Genomic DNA, 12,717 nt, shown 5'->3' with positions numbered 1-12,717 from the left:
TGTCCCATGGCCACTGTAAACTAAGAAGTTTACAATCGTATGGTTATTTTTGTTTTTCCAACCATCTGTCGGACCAATATCTTCTACAATCGTATGGCCACTGTAAACAATGATTTTTTACGTGCCAACTGATTCAAGTTGATGGAATATTTAATTATGAATATTAACATTTATTAAACATTTCTTAAATAAATGATAATAAAATGAACAAAAAATCTATATTTCTTAAACATTTCTTAGATAAAAATGAAACATTTATTAAGTAAATATACGTTAATAGAATGAAACATTTCTTCACTTAACATTTCTTAAATATTTCTCAAACATCATGAAAGAAAAAAACATCGATATTTCTCAAACATCTATATTCACTACTCTAACATCATGAAAGAAAAAAACGATAATAAATAAATTAATAACGTATTAATAAATTATATCTCTAATTGAATGAAAAATCTACAAAAAATAATTAATATCACCTCTTAAACTTGTATTTGAGAAATTCAAAATGTAAAGCATTCCTTTGAGCAAGAAGCAGAGAACCAGAGAACCAGAGGTATTGATTTCATTTCAATTCTCTTCTTGTCCTTTTAAAGCATTCCTTTGGGCAAGAAGACATAATAGCTAGCAAATCGAAATATTCTTGAAACATTTGGAATCTCGTTGCATGCGTATATAAGCACAGGCTAGCTATGTCTTTGATCATGAAACCAACTACTCTTTTTACTTTTTTGTTTTTTGTTTTATTTCTTTAACTTTTGAGTCTGAACTCTAAAGTACAGACCACATGTAGCATATACTGTACACACCTCCAAATGCAAAAGAAAAAGATAAATCGACTCCCTGACTTCCCTCTCTCACTCTCTTTTTCTCTAGCTAGTCTCTGACTCTCTTCCTGTTGCATTCCTTGTTGGTTAGTCTTGTAGCAAGTAGCTAAGAGCCTAGAAGTATTATTTGACAACAAAGTTTTAACTGCTTTTGAATCCGAATATGCATTATTGAAATATTGGGGAATGCATTGAACTATTCGAGTGACAACTTGAACATATCAAGTGGATAGTGATAGTATGCGTGTATAAATATTGTTGGTAGACGATAACTACAATGCATTGTTATAAGTCATAGACTTAGGGTTGTGAATTTTACTAGATATCCATAAATTTGTATGTTAAAAACCCATAAACAAATAAATAAAAAATCAAATAAATAAATTAAACCAAAAAAAATGAAAAAACGTAGTAACAACGTTATTTAGACCCGTTGTAACCGTTTTCACAGCTGTAATTACCGTTACATAGGAAATTCAGGTCACAAATTATTTATTTTTCTTATTTAACCGTTATCACACCCGTTATTTAAAAAAACGTCAAAAAAACGCGTTTTATTCCTATATAACGCGTTTTTGACCCAAAACGTGCTCACATCCGTCAAAACACGTTATAACGGTCACGCCTAATACCTGTGACCTGGGCCGTGACCCGTTTTTCGAACCTTGGTTTTAACCATATGATAGACATAAGAGCTTATTCCCAGATAACAATCTCCAACAATATAGGATCTTAATCCTTTAAATATCTAGGTGGATAATATTTAAAAACATAAAAAAATTATAAACGAAAAATTAGAATTGAAAAATCAAAAACTAAAAATTGACACTATGGAGCCAAAACGCCCGCCAAAATTATTTTTACCCGCTCAGATTCTAGGGTTTTCTCCTACATAAACCCTAGGTTTCACAGGGAAAAAGCACAAGTAGTCAAGTTTATTTATTTTTGGCAAAAACATTGAACAGTAAGTTTGCGTTGCTTTTCTTTTTAATGTCTACATTCTGATTTCGATGTTTTTGTTCTTTTAGTCTATTCTCACAGAACGATGTACGTTTACTGCAAGAGAATACATGTTGATTTACAATAGAACTGTGTATGGTCTAGGTACTGCACCACATCAATTGGTGTAATATCTAACCACTAAAACATCTGGATGTCTACGTTTTGATTTCTTTTGTTTTTTTCTTCTTTTATTCTATTCTCATAGAACTTTACTGCTAGAGAGTATACGTTGATTACAAAAGCATAATAGAACTATGTATGGTGATGGACTACACCACATCTATTAGTTTAATGCCTAACCAATAAAACATATTTTTAAGTTTATGTTTAACCCGTCGCAAAAGCGTAATCTTATTTTGTACTCGGGTTAGAATTTCTGTATGTTATTTGTATGGTGGTGTTAATCGTTGATGGAGCTGACCAAAACCATGTCAGCCTCTGTTCTGTTCACCATCACAATTGAAACCCATCCTCTCTTTGTTTCCTTTCTTTTTGTTTTTTATCCTCTTCTTCTTACTTTTTTTTTCTTTATGGAACAAAATCCGTTGTGGTTTAACCTGTGGTTATTCTTTTCTTTGTAGGTCGATTCACTAGTATTTCAATGGAGTATGGTAGCCAGAACATGACTCAGGAACATCAGTCCAACAATCTCGAAAACCGTGTCACATCTCCAAACCTAGAAAGCCAAGTTCCTTTTGGATTCATGAACTCCAGTCATATGAATTCCTCACAACTCTTGCCACATTTTGGTTTACACCGCGTGAATGCTCCACAGCCATTGTATGGTTTATACAACCAAGATGTGCCCAATGTATTTGGCATGAACTCTCAACGTTTCACAACTGAACCCAGTACTTCCAACCAACCTGGTAGTAAAACAAAGAAGAAAAATCATCCATCAACCCAGAAAAATCCTACAAGCCCATAATCTAACCGTTGTAGTTGGTCCACCGAAGAAGACATTGCTCTAACTAAGGCATTTTTGTATGTAACCATTGACTCCATAGTAGGAAATGAACAGTCGAGTGGAACAATGCGGCAACGCATACTTGACGCATACAAAAACAATGTTACGAATTATGATAACCGGGGATGGAATAGCTTAAAGTGTCATTGGAAAACCATACAACAGGCTGTTTCAAAATTTCATGGATTTTAGGAAGGTATAGAGAGAGCTCCCCCAAGTGGAAACCAAACTTCTGATGTGGTATGTTTATTTAAGTACATTTCTTTGTATACAAATGTGTATACATGAATATTTTTCTATTACTAATCTTAGTATATATGTGTGCAGAGACTAGAAGACTAGAAGCAAAGCTTTTGTACGAGGGAATAGAAGGATCGTCTTTCAAGTTCGAGCACTGTTGGGAAATAATGAAAGCGAGTCCAAAATGGTGTTCCCTACAACTAAGTAAACCCTCATCAAAGAAAGCAAAGATAAATGATAAGAGCTCGACTGATGCTGGAGCTAATGATGAAGAAAAAAGTCATGTTGGTGGTCATGGAACTGAATACGACAACGATAATGACCGTCCACTGGGAAGAAAATCCAGCAAAGAAAATAAGAAGAGAATGCATGATCAAAAGGCTGTGGTAGATATGTTATGTATCTTTCAAAGTACTCCTGAAAAACAACACTCCGAAAGTCGTCAAAGTTTGGAGATGAGAGAAAGAATGCTAAGCAGGGATTTGGAGTTGAAGGAAAGATCTTGTAAGTTGAAAGAATAAGCTGATAAAAGAAAAGCAAAGGCCGAAAAGAGGAGAGAACAAGAACGTACTATGAACACAGATATGGATAGCCTTCAACCAATCTTGCGAGCTGCCTATGAAAAGATGCAAGTTCAGATTATGAAGGAGTGGGAAAAAGAAGGCTTATTTGGGGATAGTATGGAGAACTGATATGGTGTACGTTGTTCCTGGGAAGCTAGTTTTGAATAATCATCGATGAATTCGATAAGTATTTTATCTGTTTTTTCTTGGTAGGAGCGTTTTCTTTGTAGGAAAACTAGAGTTTTATTGTGTATTTGCTTGAGCAGTAGAATGAATTAAATTCCTTTGTCTTTAAAAGCTTATGTTTGATTTGCTATGTCGTAAGTCAAGCAAGTATTGCAAGTTTGGCAGTCCTCTGTTGTAAATCCTTACAAAAATTGGTTGATTCCTTTACCGTTTTAGATATTGAAATTTCAGGAAACTCATATGCCACTGTGTTAATAACTCGCTTGCTCTGTCAATGTTGTTTTTTCATTCAGGGCAGTATTTTGTTTTGGTTTTGATGCATATTTGTTTGTCTTGATGTAGAATCAGACAAATTAAGCATTGTACTGCTACTTACTCGAATACAAATTAAGCATCTGTTATAATACATCTGCAATGTATTTCTAATATTGGTGACCAGCCATAAACAATAGTGCAGTTCAGAAAAGTCACAATGACAGACTTTTAACTAAAAAGTGCATAATCTGTTGATGCACATTCCAGTTCTCTAAAAAATCTGTGCATAATCTGTCAGTGCACAATGACAGACTTTTAACTGCTTTCAATTATCACCTGATATGCATTTAATATGTCTGGTAACAAACCATAAACAATACTGCAATGTAAAACAAAAGTAAATCTAGCAAAGTTTTAAAAAATCATAAGATGAATCAAGATCCGAATACGATTTGGATACACCGTTTCCAGAAAATAAATCTAACAAAATTTATTCCAAAAGAACCCAACAAGTTCTTTCATTAATAGATCTAACCAGTGCATTAAAAGAGATCATATAGTTCTCTTTGTCCACTAATGACGCGAGGCGCCACTCTCATCACCATACTTATCCCACAAGTGATTAATGAGATCATTTTTTTTAACATATTATGTGCCGCGGTGCTTCTTACTCGTTTCATTCTGTACAACATCCTCGAAATAAGAAAAGTATTGTTATGCTCCAAATTAACAGCAGGTACTCTGTCATCTGGAAGAGGATCCCAAAGTTCTGGATATTCTCCTCGAAGCTGCTCATCCTCGATTATCATATTGTGCAAGATAGTGCACGTCTTCATTGTCTTTCCAAGATCTTTTGCTTTCCACATACGTGCCGGTCCATTAACAATATGTCATCTGCTTTGCAGGACTCCAAAAGCACGTTCCACATCCTTTCTAACAGCTTCCTGTCTTTTTGCAAAGAAGTGTTCTTTTTCAGCATTAGGATTAGAAATTTTCTGGACCAAAGTAGCATAATTTGGTTAAATACCATCGAAGAGATAGTATCCCATATTGTACTGATTGCCTCGAACCGTGAATTGACACGTAGGGGCAACTCCGTTAATGATGTCATCGAACAGAGGAGACCTATTGAGAACATTAATATTCGGGAAAGCCACGGTCTTCACCTTCCTTCAACAACATTGCAATATCAGTTTCAGTTGGTTTCCTTAGATATTTTTCTTCATAGATACCAATTATTGCATCGCAAAAACGCTTGAGACATTCAATTGCAGTGTTCTCGCCAATTTGAACATATTCATCAAGGTTATCAGCGGCGCAACCATATGCAAGCATTTTAACAACTGCAACCATCTTTTGCAAAGGGCTTACTCCTTCCATTTTAACAGCATTAACCTTACGAGTGAAGTAATCATCATACTGACTAATATCATATAAGATACGAAGAAAAAGATTGATGTCCATCCTAAAACGACGCCGAAAATGATCAGTTGTGTACCTTGATTTTTCCCCTTTAAAGTAGTCATGAATAATAATCCTATGGCGAGGAATTCTATCACGGTGAATGAAATGCCTTCCAGGAACAGAGCCACCATGAGGTCCTTTAATGTCTATCATTGTTGCTGCGCATATGACAGGGACAAGTGTTACAAGTTTTCTAGTCATTCCACATGGGTTCAACATATCATCCTCGCTCGTATCATCAAAATCTAACAACCGTTCTGTTAGGCAGGAATATTCCTCACCACTAGTTGATGAAGTGTCAGACATTGAGATCACCTAAAGAGCACAACAAAATTCAATTGTGAGAACATATATGCATAGTACAGAAAATTATAATCCATCATACTTGGTTCATTCATATTAAATAACATTACTTAAATATAGAGAGAATCCACAAGAATTTGTTGGAAAACGATTAATAAAATAATAATTTTTTAAAGTTTTAATAAAAAATTATAATTTATTGTTTTATTTTGTGAATGAAACTTTTTAGTCCCACGTCGTGGAGTTTCCAATTTTTAGTAGTTTTAAGAAACTATATAAACCTTTTAGTCCCATATCGGGGAGTTTTTCTTCTTAAGTTGTATTTGTCAATTATATAAACAAATTCACTATTTTTGTAAAATCTATGGCAAAGGGGTTGCTCTATATTTAGAGGGACCCCCAAGGGAAAAAAATATTTTATATTGTTGTCTCAAGCGTTCGAGATTTTCCTTTATGGTTTTTTTGGAGTTGCCAAGCTCAAGTTGAGCATCTACTACATATGCTAGTAGTAGGTGTATTAGGGTGTTTTATCCTGCAGATATCCGTCCTGTGAGGGCTATAGCATCACTCTTGAGTGTGGCCGGGCGCTAATGTCTTAAGGGCAACGTGTTGAACACGTGACTCACTCTGTTTTTCCAAAGTTTTGCCTTGTTGCTGTTGCGGAGATATAGGGAGCTCATTCGTTTCATCAAATCGATCACTTCCATTATAAAGGAGCTAAATATCAATAAATTTTGCTTATTTGATTTTTCCTTGTTTTTGATTATTTCACCCAACAATCTTAAGACATTAATATTTTTAATAATAAAAAAATGGTTGGTTGGTTTGTGAATCATGGATGTTAATTGTGGAGTGAAAAACAAAAACGAATTTTTGGTCAGCTGTAGAGTTTCGAGCTTATCTCTTAACCTAGAAGGAATTTAGATGAACCCTTTTGAAACAAAGTAGTAGACATCTTGATAGTTACCCACGTAAAATTTCAGAAATTTTGGAGTTGTAAAAGTATTTTTTTGATATTTTACAAAACTGAGAAACGTTCCTGAAAAATTCTGACGGGCAGAATTTTGTTGTTAACTAAAGTAGTTTTTATGGGGTAATCATGAGTTTTTTGATATGGTGGTTTAAACGAAGTTTATAAATCTAGATATTATCTTCAAAACTCATATTTTATCTGAACTAAGGTTTGTGAGATATGGTGTATTAGGTGATTGGGAAATTACCGTGTCCGTGGTCAGAGTATAAACGAAGTTTGTGACATGAAATTGAAAAGAAACATGGCTACCAGGCGCATGTGGATGAACACAAGTCTTCCAAAGCTGACAAAGGCGAGAACATCAAACAAAACTCTAAGCATAGTCTTCATAATAAAGGTATGTTTCGTAAAAATGAATCCGGCATTAATTTAATTAAGGGTGATTGTTATGTTTGTAAAATTCCTGGCCATACGGCAGTAAAGTGTAGACAACATAAAACCTTAATAAGTAGAAAGTTAATGCTAATTTAGTTGAAACAAAATGAATCATGATGTCGGAAGTTATTTTAATAACCAATGTGAGAGACTAGTGGGTGGACTCTGGAGCCACTAAGTATGTTTGTTGAAACAGAGACATGTTCACCTCTTATCAGAGGATAAGGGATGTCAAGAAACTCTATATGAGTAACTCATCTGCGGCAGAGGTTGCATAAAAGGGAAAGGTCGAGCATAAGCTCATATCTGTAATATTCTCACACTGAATGAAGTTTTCATGTTCCGAGCATATGAAATAATATTGTATCTTGTTCTCTTGAAGATGGTAAAAGATTGAAGATCTTATTTAAATGTGGAAAACTTGTTATAACTAAGGGTATTGATTTTTTAGGCAACAGTTATAGGACTTAGGGTCTATATAAGTTTGAAGGAAAATCTTATGAAGTGAACATAGTTGATTCTTGTGCTTTCTTTTGTGTGTCTTTTAATGTTTTGCATGGTAGACTTGGAACCGTAAAATTATAAGTTAATGTATAAACTGCCTAGCATAGGCTTCGTACCCAAATTTAGTTTGTATCTTGAACACAAAAGTGAAATGAACATGCTATAAAATCTTTTAGCACAAATGTTCATAGTAATTCTAATCCCTTAGAATTAATTAAGTTAGACCTAGTTGACATGAGTTCAACCCAAAACCACTATGGTAAAAGATGGTTTATAACTTCCGTAGATGATTGTACGAGGTACTATCTTGTATAATTGCTTAGGGATAAGGATGATGCCTTAGAAGCCTTAAGATGTATAAACTTGAAGTTGATAACCAATTAGAAGCCTTGAACATATTAATTGTATCCTTAAGGAGATCATAATTACCATGTTGATTAGTTCAGGATTACCTGCGGTCTTGTGGGAGGAGGAAGTCCTCTTAACTAGTATATCCTGAATATAGTACCCTTAAGGATCAGATAAAACTCCATATGATTTATGGAAAGGTAGATGACCTTCTTATGAATATGTCAAAGTGTGGGGGTGTTTGACTAAAATTGTCATTCCTCTTCCTAGAAGAACTAGATAGAAACCAAAAATGGTGATTGTGTCTTCATATAAGGTATGCTGAGTATACTTCTACATATAGATTTTTGGTTGTGTGTTCTGATTTTTCATACTTTTGGTGTGATTTTTCTGACTTTGTTGTGAATACTATTACATAATCTAGGGATGCTTAGTTCTTTGTGTTTATTCTTAAACCTGTACCTCATTAGAGATGTGTTGTTGATCCCCTAGATTTATTTTCAAATAGTCAGAACTTATCTTAAATGAAGATGAAGTTAAGGTTGAGCCTAAGAGAAGTGAAAAAATTAGAATTGAGACTTCTTATGAAGCCGACTTCATAACATGCCTAGCGTAGTCTAAGCCCTGGACTTGTAAAGAAGCCTTGATATCTACTGAAACCCCATTCTGGTAAGAAGCTTCATTTAGTGAAATGGACTCAGTCCGTCGGAACCTAACTTGGGAGGTTTATAGTTTACCTCCAGAGAGTAAGACCATGAGATGTAAATGAGTCTTTAAGAGGAAACATTTGGTATATGGAACTGTAGAAAAATATTAGGCTAAGTTGGTATCTAAAGGCTATAAACTAAAAGAAGGTGTATATTTCCTTGATTCTTATTCACATGTGACGAGATTTACTTACGTTGAGATGCTAATTATTATTGCTGTCATAAACAAATTAGAGATACATCAGATGGATGTTAAGACACCTTTTCTAAAATCGTGAATTAGATAAAGAAATTTACATAGACCAACCTGAGGACTTTGTAGTGAAAGGTTATGATGACAAAGTTTGTAAGTTGAACAAAATTTTGTATGGTTTATAAAATAAGCACGTAAATAGTGACATGGAAAATTTGATCATGTGATAATGTATAGTGGATTTAAGTTAATGAATCTGACAAGTATATTTACAAGTAACTTGTTAAGGATGCATGTGTGATTGTATGCTTGTATGTTGATGATATGCTTATACTTGATACAAACATAAATGTGATTAATTCCACTAAAAACATGCGCTGAATGAGAACATTGACTTGAAAGACTTAGGCCCTGTTGATGTAATCTTAGGGATGAGGATTAGAAAATAATATAACATATGTAGTCTTAGTCATTCTCATTATTTTGAATTTGTGCTTAAGATATACAATCAGTGTGATTGTAAGCCTTCTTGTACTCCGTACGATTATTCTTGTAGACTCAAGAAAAAAGGGTAATGGAGTATCTTAACTTGAATACTCAAGAGTTATAGGATGTCTGATGAATTTAATGAACTGTAAGAGTCCAGACATTGCCTATATTGTGAGTAAGTTAAGTAGATATAATTATAGTCCAGAGCAATAGCATTCAGATGCACTGAGTAGAGTATTATGGTACCTAAAATACTCTATTAACTTTTATTTGATTTATCAAAGGTATCTTGTTGTCCTTGAGGGACTTTGTGATGTATACTGGATAGTTGACTCAGAGGAGTCTAAGTCTACGAGTGGATATGTTTCACTCTAGCAACAGGGTTTGTTTTTGGAAGATTTACAAACAAACATATATTGCTCAATTCATTATGGAATCTGAGAGTATTGAGTTAGATAAAGCACGAGATGGGGCTGAGTGCCTAAGATGTTTTTAGAAGACATTCCTCTCTGGCATAAGCCTGTGCCAGCTATATTTATACATTGTGTTAGCCAAGATATAATAGCTAAAGCTGAAAATAACTAATCTCAATCGGCGTTATTTCCATTGATTGGATAAAGTCCAAGGAGAATATCGCGCAATCTTTAACGAAAGGTTTATCCCAAGAGATAGTTAGAAATGCATCGAGGGGGAAGGGGCTTAAGCTCATAAATTAAACTTTCCATGAAGGATTTCAACCTTGCTGACTGGAGATCCCAAGATCAAGGTTTCGAATGAGACAACTAATTTGTGGTGGGTAAAGGTAAACACTATCAGAGAATTTTATTCTCTGTCCCTTCCCTATGGTCTAGACGTGATAGTGTGACTGCATGTGAAGGATGACTTTTAAGAAGTCTTAATGAGTTCTATAGTTTCAATTTAAGATTGAAGTGGGGTGTGGAAGTAACACTCTTTATGGAAACTCACCTATCTGAATGAGGAAGTGGGCCGCGTCCTATGAGAATATGAGCTTTGATTCTCTAGAGCATTCTGAGAAACATGATATGTCCAGAGCCAAATTGGACAAAACGGCACGAGCTTGGCAGCAATCTTGGAGATATCACCCGTGGTTGTTATCACGAGTTACATCAAATGCTAGCAGTTCAAGACATAGTTCAATGTCTCTAGCAAGTAATTCCGGTAATATCTCACTAAGCAAAGGTTCAAGACCTCATGGACACCTCTGCCTAAAATGGTATTTCCTGCGCTTTTTATGTGATTTTCGTTTTGATGGTTTTGGTATTACTGGAACTTAGGACCTAAAGGTCACTAAGGGTTCACTAGTTCATGCTTTTTCACTTTGGTGAAAGATACCTATAGTCTCACCATGTGAGAACTAAAGATGAAAGCTCTCAATACTATTATGATTTATGCAATCCATAGTATGACCCTGGGGTCAATACACTTTTTTGTGAGGGAGAGGACGTAGAAATGACTAGTATGATTTCAACACTTGCACGATCAGTCTGTTTGGATCGTGAGGTTGGGATGTTGATTTACCAAGATCTATCTGTGTTTTCATGTTTTATTGAGTTTTCATTCATGTGGTGGATTGTTGGAAAACGATTAATAAAAAAATAATTTTTTAAAGTTTTAATAAAAAATTATAATTTATTGTTTTATTTTGTGAATGAAACTTTTTAGTCCCACATCGTGGAGTTTCCAATTTTTAGTAGTTTTAAGAAACTATATAAACCTTTTAGTCCCACATCGGGGAGTTTTTCTTTTTAAGTTGTATTTGTCAATTACATAAACAAATTCACTATTTTTGTAAAATCTATGAGAAAGGGGTTGCTCTATATTTAGAGGGACCCCCAAGGGAAAAAAATATTTTATATTGTTGTCTCAAGCGTTCGAGATTTTCCTTTATGGTTTTTTCGGAGTTGCCAAGCTCAAGTTGAGCATCTACTACATATGCTAGTAGTAGGTGTATTAGGATGTTTTATCCTGGAGATATCCGTCCTGTGAGGGCTATAGCATCACTCTTGAGTGTGGCCGGGCGCTAATGTCTTAAGGGCAACGTGTTGAACACGTGACTCACTCTGTTTTTCCAAAGTTTTGCCTTCTTGCTGTTGCGGAGATATAGGGAGCTCATTCGTTTCATCAAATCGATCACTTCCATTATAAAGGAGCCAAGTATCAATAACTTTTGCTTATTTGATTTTTCCTTGTTTTTGATTATTGCACCCAACACAATTTACATTTGGACTAGACAGAGAATTTAAGACAACAATCAAGCATATGATGATAAAGCAAAGATTTACAACAAATGAATTCCCAGATTATGAAGGTATTTTGAATTTGTTGTCTAAGAATTGGGTTTCAATTTGGAGTCTCTACTTGAGAAAAGAAATGACCTGTAGCTATACTAACAAATTTACAGAGCCCGAAGCCTAGAAATAGTTCAATTGAAAGTGGGCAGTAGCAATTTTAATATCAAAATCTAACAAAAGCAAAAGCTCTCAATCAAAAAAAAAACAAATAAAAATCCTCCCAAAGAATCAAATAAGAACCCAAAGGTCCCAAACACTAGAAAATAAAAATCTTTAATACTGCAATTGTAGTTGTCTTATTCAGTTCTTTTTAGTTCTGCATTAAATCTAAGCAATTGGGAATCGGTAAAGCTTCCGTTTAGATTAGACATAGACTATAACTCAACATAAAACCAAAACATCCAAGTTGGATGGGAAGAAGGTATAGCTTTCTAATACAAATTCCAACCTTGCTTTCTGATTACTGTGAATCTTAATTGTAAGCAGATGGGTGTGTCTAAGACAATCACTAATCCTCAATTGAAATAATTGAGAAGCCTAAAAAGTCTATTTCATGTGAGTGAATTAAAATTTCACATTTAATCTCCAATCTCCATGATTGAAGTAGAAATTATCAATCAAAAAACGTACCGATATCGTGCGCAAATCCGTAGCTTTGCAAAAAAAAATGTGTGCAAAACCCCAGCTTTGCAGAGGAATTACTGTACGGGAACGGAGAAGAAAAGAAGAACAAAAAGAAACATAGGAGATAACAAATTTATGTTTTCTTCTTTTTATTGATTTTTTTTCTCTAATTTAAATTAATTTTTAAAATAAAAAAAAATGGAGAAAAAAGGACGTGGAGGTGGAACCGGAGGTGGAACCGGAGGTGTAGATAGCACTTTCTTGAACACCTTCATATTTAGTAATTGGTCCCTCCTAGTTTGTAGGATCCTACTGTTGGAGATAG

General features: G+C 34.4%; 1 protein-coding gene across 1 annotated transcript; it reads right to left on the bottom strand.

Annotated features, from left to right (window-relative positions):
- Positions 1-5,177: 5,177 nt before the first annotated feature.
- LOC113305932 lies at positions 5,178-5,810 on the bottom strand. The gene has a single exon (XM_026554924.1). It carries the CDS (start codon positions 5,808-5,810, stop codon positions 5,178-5,180), a length of 633 nt encoding a protein of 210 aa, XP_026410709.1.
- Between the last annotated feature and the right edge of the window lie 6,907 nt (positions 5,811-12,717).

Source organism: Papaver somniferum, chromosome 8 (assembly GCF_003573695.1).
Source record: "Papaver somniferum cultivar HN1 chromosome 8, ASM357369v1, whole genome shotgun sequence".
NCBI lineage: Eukaryota > Viridiplantae > Streptophyta > Magnoliopsida > Ranunculales > Papaveraceae > Papaver > Papaver somniferum.
Note: the sequence above shows the minus strand (reverse complement) of the source record. Positions and strands in the feature narration are given on the sequence as shown.